General features: G+C 46.9%; 1 protein-coding gene across 1 annotated transcript in view; it reads right to left on the reverse strand.

Moving 5' to 3' along the window:
- RBM19 (RNA binding motif protein 19) overlaps positions 1–9,949 on the reverse strand; it is a 141,831-nt gene extending 131,882 nt beyond the window's left edge. Inside the window, exons 1-6 of the mRNA XM_003274428.2 lie at positions 9,776–9,949; positions 5,800–5,982; positions 3,636–3,755; positions 3,442–3,480; positions 2,806–2,998; positions 1,363–1,631 (exon numbers count right to left, since the gene is read on the reverse strand). Coding sequence (XP_003274476.1) covers positions 1,363–1,631; positions 2,806–2,998; positions 3,442–3,480; positions 3,636–3,755; positions 5,800–5,982; positions 9,776–9,922 — 951 coding nt within the window. The 5' untranslated portion in view covers positions 9,923–9,949. The remainder of the gene's footprint in view (positions 1–1,362; positions 1,632–2,805; positions 2,999–3,441; positions 3,481–3,635; positions 3,756–5,799; positions 5,983–9,775) is intronic.
- Positions 9,950–16,235: the final 6,286 nt, after the last annotated feature.

The following is a 16,235-nucleotide window of genomic DNA, read 5'->3' on the forward strand; positions in this document are numbered from 1 at the left end:
GCCTGTAATCCCAGCTACTCGGGAGGCTGAGGCATGAGAATCACTTGAACCCGGGAGGCAGGGGCTGCAGTGAGCTGAGACCGCACCACTGTGAGCTGAGATCCAGCCTGGGTGACAGAGCAAGACTATCTCAAAAAAAAAAAAAAAAAAAAGAAAAAAGAAAAAAAAGAAAAGAAAAAGAAAATATAGGGCTAGGTAGGGAGAGAAGTGATGCTTCACAGAGAAAGGAGGCAACAGGGACCTGGACAACATGTCAAACTGCTCTATCTCTGATGCAGAGAGGACTCCCAGGTCAGAGACGAGTTGGCCAACCTCCAGGGAAGTGCCCACGTTTATGATCTCGACTTCAGACCCCACAGACCTGGGGCTAAGTCCTGAACCCACCATTTCCCAGCCATGACCCTGGCTGAGGCACCTTCCTTCTCCAGGCCTGTTTCCTCATCTGTAAAATGGAACAGGAGCAATACTGCCCTCAAAGTAGTGATGAGATGCAGCGGCATGGCAGGCATAGTGCCTAGTGTGTAGCGCAGGCTCAGTTGATCCTCCCTATGATTGCTGATGACTGGTCTGCACCCCTCTGCCTGCGTTGTTACTAAATACAAAGGATAAAGGCTCAGAGCCGTCACTCAGCTCACTTCCGCCCTATTGGTGGGATATGGGTGTGTTGACCAGGGCTGCTCCAGTTTGCCCGGGATAGTTGTTCACTGTATCTGTAGTCATTAGACCTGCAGTAACTACATCCGCAGCCTGGCACCCCACTGGACTAGCATCTCACTTTTAACTTAGTGTGGATAATAATTTAGTTGTCACCCTACTTACAGGCAATTTCTGGAAGGCAGGTGACCTCTCCAGGTTAGCAACAGAAAATAAATGCAAAGGCTGGGTGTAGTGGCTCATGCCTGTAATCCCAGCACTTTGGGAGGCTGAGGTGACTGATCACTTGAGGTCAGGAGTTTGAGACCAGCCTGGCTTACATGACAAAACCCCATCTCAACTAAAAACACAAAAAATTAGCTGGGCATGACTATAATCCCAGCTACTTAGGAGGCTGAGGCAGGAGAATCACTTGAACCCAGGAGGCGGAGGTTACAGTGAGCTGAGATCGCACCACCGCACTCCAGCCTGGGCGACAGAGTGAGACTCTGTCTCAAAAAAAAAAAAAATGAAATAAAAATAAAAACAGAAAAGAAATGCAGAAAGAACACATGGCGAGCAAGTGGCAGGGCCAAGATCGGGAAGGCTTTGGACTGCAGAGCTGCGTCTTTCCCCAACATTCTACTCTCCTAACAGAGGAGCTGCGGGGACCATGGGCAAGCAGGAGAGTGCATCTCCTCCCTTGGCACCTGCGGGATACACACGTACCTCGGCTCTGGCCTCCGGTGGTCTCTTTTTCCCAGCTGGCATCCCTTGCTCTTGGCCTGCACCCTTGCTGTCTCTTTCCTGCAGGATTGGGGTGGCGGTGGAATCCTCTTCCTCGGCCTCACTCCCTTCATCACAGTGCACGGCTTCATCTTCACTTTCCCCTTCCTCCGAGGAAGAGGACGACTCGGCCTTCACCATCTTGGATTTCAGGTAATCCATGTCCGACAGCTCCTTCTGCACAGCTGCCTTCGGTTCGAGGCTTGCCTCTTCTGGAAAAACAGGGAGGCTGGGATCAGTGACAGCTATGAGCAAACCAGAGTTTGGAGGCAGCAAATGGCAGATGGTCCTCCTAGTGAGAGGCCTGAGGCACCACGCCCACCATGTCCATGGCCCCTGTGCCCAGCATCTCCCATAAGTCCTCTGATTAGCAATGCCAAATGGGGCAGGGCTACTGAAGCTTTGATATTCTCTGTGCCACACATTGAGCTCCTGGCTCCTTGCCACCAGCCATGTCTTTCCAGTCCTTTATACGGCAGCCTCCATGACACTTTTCAGAGTAGGTACAGGACGGTCAGTCTCTGCTTAACACCCTCCAGGGGTTTCTGATGCTCAGGGTAAAACCCAAGCTCCTCATCAGGGCTGACTGTGTAGGCTTCTTCCACTGTCTCCTCCTGCTCCAGCCATCCCAACCCACATCGAGCCCCTCAAGCCCATGCACTTTCCTTTCCTCTGTGTCTTTGAGATGCTGTTCCCTTGCCTGGAACCCCTTTCCTCTCCCCTCTCCTACCATGTCCCACTAAGTCCCCTGAGTTCCTCGGATATGAACTTAGTGCAGAAACGTTACCAGGCATAACTGCACTAAATGCACATCCTCTCACCTTTAGACCCAAATAGATGCCCAGCTCTCCACCAAGCACGTACCCTCCTGTGTTGCAATTGCTCCCTTGCCCACCAGGCCTCCCCCTACACCACAAACCCCTTCTGAGGACAAAGGCTCACTCCCTCACCTCCTCAGGGAAGGCTTCCCTGATAACTCTCCTGTCCTCCTTTCCTGCTTTCTCTCTGTGGCATTCAGCACCCTATGATACACCCAACAGTGGACTTATTTGCTTATTGTTTCTCTCCACAACCATAATCGCAGCTCCATAGGGGAATAGAACCTTCTGTCTTTTGCTTATCAACATGGTCCCAATGCCGGAAGTATGCCTGGCAGATAGTAGGTGCTCAAGAAATATTTGTTGAGTGACTGACTGACTGACTGACTGAATACACAGCTAGGATCAGTGAAGACAGACGCACCTGCAGAGGGATCATCACCCCCCAATGGAGAGCTCAAGGGCTCACCTGACTCCTAGAGTCTGCACAGAAGGGCCCCCAGTGCCGGTCAGCCCAATGGCAAGCACAGGTCCGTGCGCATGGAGCACACAGTCCCCATGCCCTCACCTTCCAGGTCCTCCCCGGCTCCCTCCTCCTCACTCTCCTGCCCAGAATCGGAGTCGAAGTTCAGGTAGTCACTGGCTGGCTTGCTCTTCCCTTTCGAGGGCTCAGCATCCAGGCCATCGTTCGCCCAAGTGGCTGCCTGCGTCCGCCTCTGATGAACTGACAGAAACTCCTGGAATTCTGTATCCTCCTTCAGCTGGTGGCACCAGAACCCGGGCAGCAGGGACATGGGAAAAAGGGAGAGGAAGAGGCAGAGAAGGCTCAGGTGGGGCTTGATCTTTCTAACTTTTAAGAGGGTGAGAAGATCCCTCAAGCTCATTTCCCCCATTCTCTAGAGGACCCCGAGGTTCAGCTGGGTCAGTTCTGAGGAAGGCAGAGTTGACTCCTCACTAGACAAAACTAAGAGGACACGAAGACAAGGCCAGGGGAGACCAGAGGCACAGCTCTGCTTGTCAGGGCCAGCCTCCATCCTCTCCAGCCTCTTCCCTCTCCCAGCCTCCTCCCTCTCCAGCCTCTTCCCTCTCCTAGCCTCCACCCTCTCCAGCCTCCACCCACTCCCAGCCTCTACCCTCTCCAGTCTCCACCCTCTTCCACCTGCTGCCCATCCTCCCTCCTCCTTGGGCAACAGGACAGACTCACCTTCTCCAGTTGACCTGCCACCTTTTTCTTCTTCTCATCCTGAAAACAGAAGGCACAGAGAGTGAGGGTCACACAGATGAAGAGAGCTGGGAAACAGAACTGCATTGACCTGGGAAGGCACATCTTTGGGAACCAAAAGGGAGTGACTACCCTGCTGGCAGTGGGGACAGAGGCTAGAGTGACCCTTTACATACTTTCTTAATTTCTGGAGTAGTAGAGTCTTTTGGAGGCTGCTTGGGCTGGCTTGGTTTATGGGCATGTTTGCTCCAGGCTCTGGGTTTGGCCGGGTCCCCGAATGACTTGCAGAACTCCACCTGTGTGGGAAAGAGAGTGATTTTCACACTTGCCATGGCACCCAGGCGTTGGGTGCTGCCCTTCAGCACCTGGGAGCTCGGGCATTTTAGACAACTGCGTAGCTGAGTTTGCTGAAGTAGATTACATGTCACCCCTTAGCCTGGGCTTTCTTTTCCTTCAAGTCTAGAATATAATACTTTAACAGTCTATCATTATGAGTCTGTAATACTGTAATGGTAATAGCTGCCACTTACTGAGGAATTCCACATGCCACGTACTGTCTAAAGTGCTCTGCAAGTACTGATACACCGAGCCTCTCACATCAGTGAAAGCTATGACTTTCTACAATTCAGATCAGGAAATTGGAGCATCAAGAAGTCAATTTCCCTGGGTTACCCAGGCAGTCAGTGAGAGTTAAGACTGGAACTCAGGGGGTCTCTGGGCTCTGGAACCTGAGTTCTTAACCATGCACTGTACAGGGTGGCTATGAGGATGGCATGAGATGACCTGGGCCAAGCACTCAACCAGGCTCTGGGCAGGGTAAGGTGGGACAGTGGCTACCACGGTTACCCCACACTGCCCTGGGTTAATTATCATAAAGTGAGCTCATCTGGCTCCAGAGAACAATTCTAGGGTGATGGGGCACTGAGGTGACCACTGGAGGGACGAAAGAGTACTGGAGACCTAGCCTGAGATGATGCACTATTCAGGCCCTAAAACCTCCAATACACTCCTCTGAGAGGACTTTGAGAACGCTGGTTACTGGGGCATCCACCACCGCAAGCCACTCCCAGCCACAGGTAAGGCTGACACTGGTCAACCAACCACTGCCCGTGGGGGAAGGAGCTGCCATCTGGTTGCAATCCTTTTTAAGACACACGGTCTCACTCTGTTGCCCAGGCTGGACTGCAGTGGCATGATCATAGCTCACTGCAGCCTCAAACTCTTGGGCTCAAGTGATCCTCTTGTCTCAGCCTTCTGAATACCTAGGACTCCAGGCACATGTCACCATGCGCGGCTAATTTTTTTTTTTTACTTTTGTAAACGCACAGTCCTGCTATGTTGCAAAGGCTGGTCTTGAACTCCTGGCTTCAAGTGGTCCTCCCACCTCAGCCTCCCAAAGTGCTGGTATTATAGGCACGAGCCACCACACCTGGCCAGTTATAATCCCTTTTGTGCACACTTTCAAAATAGGCTTGTTATTTCTGTAATAATGACATGTGCTCATGCTACAAAATTCAAATAATATACCAAAGTACAATGAAAGTTAAAAAAAATGTACTCCAATTCGTATTACTCATAGAGAGGAATGATTAGTATTTTGGTACAAATCCTATCTATGGCCTTTCATGCATTTATCATACATGTATGGATGGAGGAATACAACTGTGTCTAAATGGGATCACATGAGACATGCATGTATTTGTCCATCATCTGTTTTTTACTTCTCAAAAAAGTGTTAGAGATGTTTTTACAAAGTCACTAAATACACAAGTGACCTGAGTGGAGCCCCCTCCTCCAGGAAGCTTTCCTGACTCCTCCCTGGTCAGGCTACAGATCTTTGTTCTCCCACAGTCCCTGGGGCTCACCCTAACACAGCACTGATGTCACTGAGCCAAAGCAGCCTGCTGACTTGTCACCCCCTGCCTGCCCAGAGGCAGCTGGCTCCATGAGGACAGGGGCTGAGGCATCACCTTTTTCTCTAAACTCCCAGCATCACTGAGTGCTTGCTAAATGCATGAGTGAATGGATGAGGTAGAGCTGTGGTTCTCAAGGTGTGGGCCTCAGACCAGCAGCATGGGCGTCACCTGAGGGCTTGTTGGATGTGTGAATTCTTGGGTCCTGACTCCATGCACTGAATCAGATGCTCTGGGGACGGGCCCAGGAAGCTGTTATAATAAGCTCTCAGGTGATTCGTATGCACATGAAAGTGTGTGAATCAGTGAGGAAGAAAACCAAAGACATCACAAAGTGAAGAGAGATGGTCTTTGAACTCAAGTGTGGAGTGAAAGATCAAACGTCACACTTGACAGGCAGGTAAGGATGAGACTCCCACCCACTCACTGTGATCCGGGATGTGTCGATGAAGCTCTTGTTGAAATGCTTCAGTGCCTTTTGGGCCTCTTCCTCGGACTTGAAGCCAATAAAACCAAACTTGCGGAACTTGCCATCTTTGGTGAACTTCAGGCTGCAGTCTGTCAGCGTGCCAAAGGCGGCAAACAGCTGCCTGAAACGCTCCTCCTTCATCTAGGACAGAGTGAGAGGAATGAGAGATGAACTGGAAAGTCCCCAGAGCAAGGGGACAAAATGGGCTGGAAACCTGAGGCCACGAGATTCTCCAAGTGTGGCCTTAGATGAAGGGGGCAGAGTGTACTTTCCTAGTTACAACAGGTTCCAGCTCTGACTCTAGCACGAGTTGTGTGGCCTTGAGAAAGTCCCTTAACCACTCACTGATGTGGAAATCATGACTCATAATGGCTGCAAATGACATCTTCCTACCCTATGGGGCTCCTATGAGGATAAGACCAATTACAGAAGCAGTATTATGTCTGCTACATAGTAGACACCTAATAAATACTTGTCGGAATAAATGAATCAACGAACAGGCATGGTAAGCCATACATACCTTTGTTAATGAAGCCCCCCCAAAAGATGCCCACATCCTAATCCCTGGAACCTGTGGATATGTTACCTTACATGGCAAAAGGGACTTGGCAGGTGTGACTGATGTGGAGATGGGGAGATGATCTGGATTATGCAGCCAGGCCCAATGTCACCTCAGGGGTCCTTATGAGAGGGAGGCAGGAAGATCAGAGAAGATGGAAACAGAGAGAGACTGGAAGATGCTATGCTATTGGCTACAAATATGGAGTATATAGCTATGAACCAAGGAAGGCAGGTGCTTCTAGAAGCTGAAAAAAGGCTAAGGGACAGATACTCCTATAGAGCTTCCAGATGGACTGCAGCCCCCCCAAAGCCTTGATTTTAGGATTTCTGTAAGATAACAAACTCGGATTGTTAAAAACTGTAAGATAACAAATTTGGATTGTTTAAGCCACAAAGTTTGTGCTAATTTGCTATAGCTGCACTAAAAAACTAACACACTAATATTATTATAATTTGATCAAGAAGCCCCACGCTGTGGAAAACAGGCTCCTGGCTTCTCACCATCTTCACTGCAGCCAGGCTACCCTCATAACTCAGTTTTCTAAGCTTGTGTGTGTGGTAGTGGAGTTGAGGGGACATTCAGGGCCCCATAAACAGCCAAAATAAGTTTGAAAATGCAAGAAGCTAGAGGTCTTGGCAGTCCAGCCAGAAGATGTCATTTTCTGAGGTAGCTTCTTACTAACTGATCTAATCAAAATCTGAATCACACTGTGAGTTAGGAATTTTTATCCACATTTTATAGAGGAGAAAATGAAACTCCTAAGGGATAAATGATCTGCCCAAGGCCTACAGAATCAAGGTTTGTGACTCAATTCAGAAATATAAGACAGTGAATTCAAGTCCCCGGTGCCTGGGAGAGACCTGGCTCAAGTCTGAATCCATCATTCCTTTGCCAAAAACCTTTCAGTGACTTTCTGGCACCAAAGTCTCAAGGACGAGCACCTAAAGGAAAACATGCAATTCTTCAAGATCTGCCCCTGACCAGCCTCTTCAGCACCACACTTTGACAAATTCCTCACAGCCTTCTCACTTCCGAGGTTTTACTTTGGTTGTCCTCTCTGGGTGATATTTCCCAAGACAGGCCCTGGCTAACTCCTCATTCTCAGTTCAATCATCTCCTATTCCAGGAGGCCTTTCTTAGATGCCTTAGATGGACGAGATAACCAACCCTCACTGTGCTCCCACAGCACCCGGTTCATATGTCAATGATGCACCTTGCATCATAATGATCTGGTGCCTCTCTTTTCTGCTAGCCTGCAAGTCCCATTAAAAATAAGGACCCAGGCTTATCCACCTCTATCTACAGTGTTGGCAATATCACAAGTACTCACTACTAATTATTTCCTCAATTCAATCCCTAAACTAAAGATTGCTCAATTCAATCCCTGCTCTATAAATTACACCAGTGTGTGACCTCAGGCAAATCCCTGTACCTCACTGTATCTTGGTTTCTTTACCTTTAAAATGGGCGTAAAAATAAAACTTACCTCACAGGGATATGGTGAGGATTAAATGTTACTTTACCTAAAGCACCTGGAACAGTGCCTGGCACACAGTAAACTATCCAAGTGTCAGCTGCAAGTGCCCTTGTTTTTATTATTCTTTCATTCATGAGATAAGACAAACAATGATAAGAAAGTCAACTACACTGTGAAGTGCAACAAAGCTGAATTTGGGAAAAGGAAGTGAAGCCATGCTAAAAATTCTCATCGCACAAAGCAAGGCATCAAGAGACACTGTCTAACCTGATGGATGGATCAGTAATAGATATTTTTAAGTATACTACTCAGAGATTATGACAGGAGAATTAAAAACAAGAATATTACAGACACTGGAGAGGAGGAACAGATGATCTAAATTCCTTATTTTTCACAGTCGAGGCCTAGCAGATAGTCACCGGCACAGGCAGGTCGAAAGGAGGAAAGTACACTCCTTGAATATACAGAGATACATATGAGGAGTCCCAAAAACAAATCGATGAAGATGGTTACTCCTGGACAGAGAGGGAAGGTAGGACAGAGAAAAGACTTTGCTACCCATGTTATACACTACTATACTGTTTGAATTTTGAAAACTGTGTGTTACAAAGTTCCTTTGTCCCACCTGACAAAGGAGGAAAAAAAAAAGGAAAGGAAAAAACTCACAACATCAAAACAGAAATGGGGGCCAGGCGCAGTGGCTCACACCTGTAATCCCAGCACTTTGGGAGGCCGAGGTGGTGGATCACCTGAGGTCAGGAGTTCGAGAACAGCTTGGCCAACATGGCAAAACCCCATGTCTCTACTAAAAATACAAAAATTAGTCAGGCGTGGTGGCGCATGCCTGTAGTCCCAGCTACTTGGGAGGCTGAGGCAGGAGAATCGCTAGAACCCGGGAGGCAAAGGTTGCAGTGAGCCAAGACTGCCGAGATTGCACCATCGCACTCCAGCCTGGGTGACAGAGCCAGACTCCGTTTAAAAAAAAGAAAGAAAGAAAGAAAAAAAAGCCAAAACCAAAAAAAGCCATGCAAGAGAGAGAGAGAAAAAAAAGAGATAAGACAAACAATGATAAGAGAATCAACTACACCTGAAGCACAGCAAAGCTGAATTTGGGAGGGAAAGGAAGTGCAGCTACGCTAAAAATCCTCATCCCACAAAGCGAGGCATCAAGAGACACTGTCTAACCCGATGGATGGATCAGTAATCCGTTTAAAAAAGCAAAAACAAAAAAAAAAAACAGAACAAAAAACAGCGAAAGAGAGAAAAAAGGACGATCCATTCGAGCCCACCGCATCTAATCATCTAATATTACATACGTTCACCTATTTTGCCTACCATGTGTCGGGTTCTGTGCTGGGCTCCAGGGAAATAAAAAAGTATGGTTGGGTCACCATTCCCCACTTACTGGATAAATGCTGTAAAGCCCTTTACCCACTCCGTATTCCTACTTGCCCTAAGGATGGGAGTGGGAATTGGAACGCAGGTCCGCAGATTAATATTCCCCATGTCTTCCCCAACAGTTTCCAGACTGGGAGAGGAATACAAATACAGTGTCGGACCATGTCCGGGTCAACAACTAAAAAACAGTGATTGAATGAAAGAGGTTGTGGGAGCAGGGTATTCGCTACAAGGTGGGAGTTGTCACCTCCCCGGGAAGAGTTGGGTTAGGAGTCAGGTACCAAACAACCGGCCGTGAAACCGTAAGCAGTCACTATTCCTCTTTCCTCGGGATCAAATGGGGATAAACCCAGGATCCCGCCCCCTTTGAGTTCAGAATTGGCCCGGAGTCCTGCCCTAGAGCAAAAATTCTTCGATCACCTCCAGGCATCTCTTCCCTACCTCACAGTTCCCGGCTGGTCTCATTTCAGATTCCCAAGTCCTGCCTCTGCACTCACCCCATTCGGGAGATTCTTCACGATCAGTCGCGACATGGCGCAGGGTCCCCGCTGTTTTGATTCCAACACGACTGGACAGCTTCTTCCACCAAGTTTCACGATACCTCCCTGGGCGCCGCCATCTTTGCCGAGCCGGAACACAGTCATGTGGCTGAGACCTCGGCCTGACCTGTCCGGAAGTAGGCGTGGCTAAGCCAAAGCTACTCAGGGAAGTCACACCCCACAAGGGGTGGGCCTGGGCGCTTGCATTTTGCGCAGGCGCAGGGTCTTGGGCGGATTCTGGAGACGCCAATGCAGCGGCGAAGGCGGCAGGGGGCGCTGGTCCCTAACATGCGCCAGGTCAGCTCGGTGTTAAGGGTCGCGCCAACGGGGCAATCGCGTTCTCGCCTTTTTCCTATTTTATTTTTATTATTGAGCCCTAGGACTGCCCTGAGAACGGGGGCAAGATTAGGGACCCTTGCCTCCCTCGTAGAAATGGAGAAAGTGAAGTTTAGAGAGATTGTCAGCCAACATAAATCAAGTATTGAGCCTTTTGTGTAAATACTTGGAATGAACACGTTGGAAATAAACGCTCTCATTTTGCAGGCAGATAAACTGGGAATCGTGCGTGTAAAGCAGCTTGCTCAAAGTCTTATAACTATGAATTGGAAAGTCAGATTCGAGCTAGGGGCTGCCTAGGGCCCTACAATGAGTCTCTACGCCTTCAACCCCAGCCCCACAAGCATTTTGCCTCCCTTCCTAATGTTTGGAACTCTCCGCTGGCCAATCTTCTAGCTGAGAGATCTTGGCCAAAATGGCCTCTGAGCCTTTGTGTCTACTTCTGTAAAATGGGAATAATTCTTTATTATGCTAGGGGTTAAGGAGGTGAGAACGTAAAAGGGATGTTATTTTCCTGTTGCTTTTCTGAGCATTCTGGGTACCCACTCTTGGATGGAGACATCCTATGAAAACCCCTGTTTTCACTCTTGAATGAGAGTTTTTCCTTTTTGTTTCCCCACAGTGCCTCGGCTGCACTGGACGTTGCTCCCAAGCTTTTGCAATTTCCTTCACCTAAAAGACATTCCCTCCCCACTTCTTATTGTTAACAGCTTTATCACAAACCATGCAATTCACCCACTTAAAGTGTACAATTCAGTGGTGCTGAGTATATTTATAGAGGTGTGCAGCCATCACCACAATCAATGCTAGGACATTTTCATTACCCCCAAAGAAACGCCGCACCCTTTAGCTATAACCTGCCAATTCCTCCCTCTCCCTTCCCCCGATAACCACTAATCTACTTTCTGTCTCTATGGATTTGTCTATTATGGACATTTCATGTAAATGGAATAATACAATATGTAGTCTTTTGTGATTGGCTTCTTTCACTTAGCGTAATGTTTTCAAGGTTCTTCCATGTTGCAGCATGAATCAGCACTTTATTTATTTATCTGTTTATTTATTTGAGACAGGGTCTGGCTCTGTCACCCTGACTGGAGTGCAGTGGCACAATCTCAGCTCACTGCAACCTCCGCCTCCCAGGCTCAAGCCATCCTCCCACCTCAGCCTCCTGAGCAGCTGGGACTACAGGCACATGCCACCGTGCCTGGCTAATTTTTTTTTTTTTTTTGGTAATTTTTTGGTAGAGGCGGGGTTTCAACATGTTGCCCAGGCTGGTCTTGGACTCCTGGGCTCAAGCAATCCACCTGCCTTGAACTTTCAAAGTGGTGGGATTACAGACGTGAGCCACCACACGTTTTTTGCTGAATAGTATTACGTATATGGATGGATGTACTACATTTTATTTATTCATCAGTTGATGATGGACATTTGGGTTGTTTCCACTTTGTGGCTATTGTGAATAATCTTGCTGTGAACATTTACCTATAAGTTCCTGTGTGGCTATATTCCTAGGAGTAGGATTGCCTGATCATATGGTAACTCTATGCTTAACCTTTTTAGAACCTGCTAACCTGTTATCCAAAGTGGCTTCTCCATTTTACATTCCTACCAGCAGTATATGAAGGTTCAAGTATCTCCACATCTCCTCCAATGTTTGTTATTTTGTCTTTATAATAATAGCCATTCTAGTGGGTGTACAGTGGTGATTCAATGTTTTGATTTGCATTTCCCTGATAACTAATGAAACAGCATCTGTCATGTGCTTTTGGCCACTGGAATATCTTTCTGAACCCACTCCCATCCCCTCTCTAAGACCAGCTCAAACATGGCATCCTCGAATATGCCTCTTTCCTACTGAGCCCCAAATGCAGGGAGCTTATGCGTCTGCCACAGCATAAACCTACAGAACTCACTGGTGAGGAGCACACAGTGTAGGTTCAGAGTTAATAGATGAGGTCACTTGTTCTCTCTACATTATGTTGCCATAGGGGCGTCCTTAGATCCATCTTTGCAAAGTATCACACCGGGCACCAGGAGGAGACAGGTAATAGAAGTTCATTAAATGCTAATTGTAAATTAAGGTCTGTCCATTCAACAGAATTCTATGCAGTTGTTAAAAAACAGGTAGGTATGTAGTTGTAAATGTTTTTGAAGGAAATGCACCAGCCAGCAGGACACAGATGCATACTCAAAAGGATTTAACAAAAGAAAGTCTGGACAAAAAGCTATTTACAGAAGTGTGGGCAGTGTAGTGGGATGAATGATCCCCGTCCCCTCACCACCACACACACTGGGGGCATCCTGACTCCTGGAAGCTGTAAATGTGACTTTATTTGCAAAAACTTTTATTAGTTTGTTCTCACGCTGCTAAGGAAGACATACCTGAGATTGGGTAATTTGTAAAGGAAAGATATTTAATGGACTCAAAGTTCCACATGGCTGGGGAGGCCTCACAATCATGGTGGAAGAGCAAGGGATGTCTTAGATGGTGGCAGGCAAAGAGAGAATGAGAACCAAGTGAAAGGCTTTCCCCTTATAAAACCATCAGATCTTGTGAGACTGATTCACTACCATGAGAATAGTATAGGGAAACCACCCCCATGATTCAATTATCTCCCACTGGGACCCTCCCAGGATTATGGGAGCTACAATTCAAGATGAGATTTGGTGGGGACACAGCGAAACCATATCAAGGGTCTTTGCAAATGTACTTAAGGATCTCAAAATGAGATCATCCTGAATTACCCTGGTAGACCCTAAATCCAATGACATATGTCCTTTTAAAAGACACACAGAGAACGTCATGTGTAAGTGGAGGTAGAGTCTGGAGTGATGCAGTCACAAGTCAACGAAGATCTAGAGCCACCAGAAGCTGGAAGAAGCAAGGAAGTGTTCTCCCCTGGAGGTTTTGGAGGGAGCATGGCCCTGCTGGTACTTTGGGGGATTCTGGCCTCCCGAAATGTGAGAGAATAACTTTGCATTGTTATGCCGTCTAATGTGTGGTAATTTGAGACAGCACCTGCAGAAAATGAATACAGGAAGGGTTAAGGGAACCAACAAAGGATGGCCAAAGCCCAGGGCCCAGCAACACTGGGGAGCTATCACCACCCTGTGGCTGAAGGGCAGAGCAGGAACTGTCACCCCTGGGCTTCAGTGATGCCAGTAGCCGTGTAAGAGGGACGTACTTTAAGGACTAGAGCTATAGAGAGATACAGCCACTGTGGAACCACAGGTGTGTGTGTGTATCAGGGATAAATACACTGTCCCCTCTTTCTCTTCCCAACTGCAGTTTCCTGCTGGAGCCTCCCCTTGGCTGAACCAATGGGAAGCTGGAGGCATGATCACAGGTGTTGCAGTGCGCACAGATTGCATCTGGGGCACAGAGCAAGGTGGAGGAGCAGGCTCAGGGAATGGGAGATGGGCTGTTGGAGAAGAAGTAGCAAATGGGACAATCTCCAAAATATATTGTTAAGTGAAAACCAGCAATGTACTAAATAATATATTATGTACGCTGTCACTTAGGTAAAAACAAAACAAAAAGGGAGGGAGATGGGTGAGGACACATAGATACTTGCCATGTTTGTTGGCCGGGGTACTAGTAAATTTCCAAATGTATTGTCTTGCAGTTCTGAAGGCTAGAAGTACGAGATGAAGGTGTTGGCAGCTCTGGTTCCTTCTGAGAGCCATGAGGTTGAATCTCTTCCTCCCTGTCTCACTTCTGGTGGTGTGCTGGCAATCTTTGACACTCCTTGGCCTGTAGACATGACACCTCGATCTCAGCCTTCATCTCCACATGACAGTCTCCCTGCGTCCATGAGTTCGTGTTCAAACTTCCCCATTTTAAAAGACACCAGTCACATTGGATTAGAGCTCATTCTAATGACCTCATTTTAATATAGTTACCTCTGTAAAGAATCTATTTCCAAATAACATCACTTTGTGACGTATGAAAAGTTAAGACTCCAACATAGGAATTTGGAGGGGACACTATATATGATTTATGTAAGCAAAGGCCATCTCAAAAGATACGTGAGGAAGTGGTAACAGCAGTTGCTTCTGGGGAGGGGACTGAGGAAGTGGGTATAGGGATGGATGGAAATGTCCTTTTAGAGTAACTTTTTGTAACTTTGATATTTCATTATGAAAAAATTACCAATTATTTTTAATACATTAAAATGTTAATCATGTATAAACTACATCTGCATATATTTATACTTAACCATAGGGTAAAGTCAACAAGCATGTATATTAATTATGGTCATTTCTGCAGGATGGCTTTGGAGGGGTGAAATTGTAGGGAGCCTAATAAATCTTTATGTGTCTATTTTGGGTTTTGTCTTTTTTTTTTTTTTTTTGAGACTGTAACTGGGATTATAGGTGCACACCACCATGCCTGGCTAATTGTTTGTATTTTTAGTACAGATGGGTTTCACTATGTTGGCCAGGCTGGTCTCAAATTCCAGACCTCAAGTGATCCACCTGCCTTGGCCTCCCAAAGTGCTTGGATTACAGGCATGAGTGACTGTGCCCAGCCTTTTTTTTTTTTTGAGAAAAAGTCTTGCTCTGTTGCCCAGACTGGAGTACAGTGGTGTGATCAGGCCTTACTGCTGCCTTGACCTCCTGAGCACAAGTGATCCTCCTTCCTCAGCCTCCCAAGTGGGTGGGACTACAAGCATGCATCACCACACCCAGCTAATTTTTAAATTTTTTGTAGAGACGAGATCTGGCTTTGTTGCCCAGGCTGGTCTCAAATTTCTGGGCTCAAGTGATCCTCTCGCCTTGGCCTCCCAAAGTGCCGGGATCACAGGCACACGTCACCATGCCCGGTCTGTATATGTTTTAAATCAGAGATTGGCAAACTTTTTCTTAAAAAGTCAGAGAGTAAATATTTCACTATGTGGTCTCTAATGCAACTGATCCACCCTGCTGCTGTATTTTGAAAACATACGGAGCTAACATTTGTGGCCGTGTTCCAATAAAACTTTATTTACAAAACCAGGAAGCCACCCCATGAGCTGTAGTTTTAAGTTACAGGACTATGGGGTGTATTGGTTTTCTAGGGCTTCTGTATCAAACTACCAGAAACTGGATGGCTTCAAACAACAGAAATGTATTCTCTTGCAGTTCTGGAGGCCAGGAATTTAAAATCAAGGTGTCAGCAGGGCAGTGGCCTCTCTAAAGGCTCAAGGTGGGAGGATCCTTTTTTGTCTCCTCCAGCTTCTGGTGGCGGTAGGTATTCCTTGGCTTGTAGCTGCATAGCTCCCATATCTCTGCCTCTGTTTTCACATGACCTTCTCTACTCTGGTGTCTGAGTCAAATCCACCTCCCTATGCTTCCTCTTAGCAGGACACCTGCCATTAAGCTTAGGACCCACTCTAACTCCCGGTCAATCTCATCTCGAGATCCTTAGCTAATTATATCTGCATAGACCCTTTTTCCAAAAAGAGTCACATTCACAGGTTTCGAGGATTAGGATGTAGGCATATCTTTTTGGGGGCTGCTATTCGATCCATGAGATCTGCTTGCTTTGTAGTACTTTACTCTGAAGATCAGATTTCACCCTCTCTCTGTCTTATGTAGACTGTCTAGTCAATTAAAACACACATGCATGTAAAAATGTACCCTCAAGCCTGGAGTCAATGACTTACGGGTCACTGTGTTTCAAAGTCAACAGATATTTATTGTTATGTCTTTAATTAAATAATAACTGGAGGGTTGTTTCCTGCACACTGTGATATTTAACAGATATTTATTGATATGTGATATGAATTAAATGACAACTGGGGGGTTGGTTGCTGCAAACCGTGACCCTGGTTAGGGTGGGCTGGGGCAGGCTTTATGAGGCAGCTCTGAGATATTAGCCTTTTACAAGAAGGCCAATGTTGCCCAGCCAGTCCTAGTTTCACGTACTTTTATTATTTTCATGAACTGCCTTTATTAAAACATACAATTCAATGTAGCCTGCCCTAAAAAAAATCACAAATCAGAAGGTCTTTCAAAGGTATTAAAAGAAAATGGAAAGCCAGTTACGAATCCCCACATCCCAATTCTGGGTCCAGAAAATATGGTCGCCACATGT

This window comes from Nomascus leucogenys, chromosome 10 (genome assembly GCF_006542625.1).
Source record: "Nomascus leucogenys isolate Asia chromosome 10, Asia_NLE_v1, whole genome shotgun sequence".
NCBI classification, from domain to species: Eukaryota; Metazoa; Chordata; class Mammalia; order Primates; family Hylobatidae; genus Nomascus; species Nomascus leucogenys.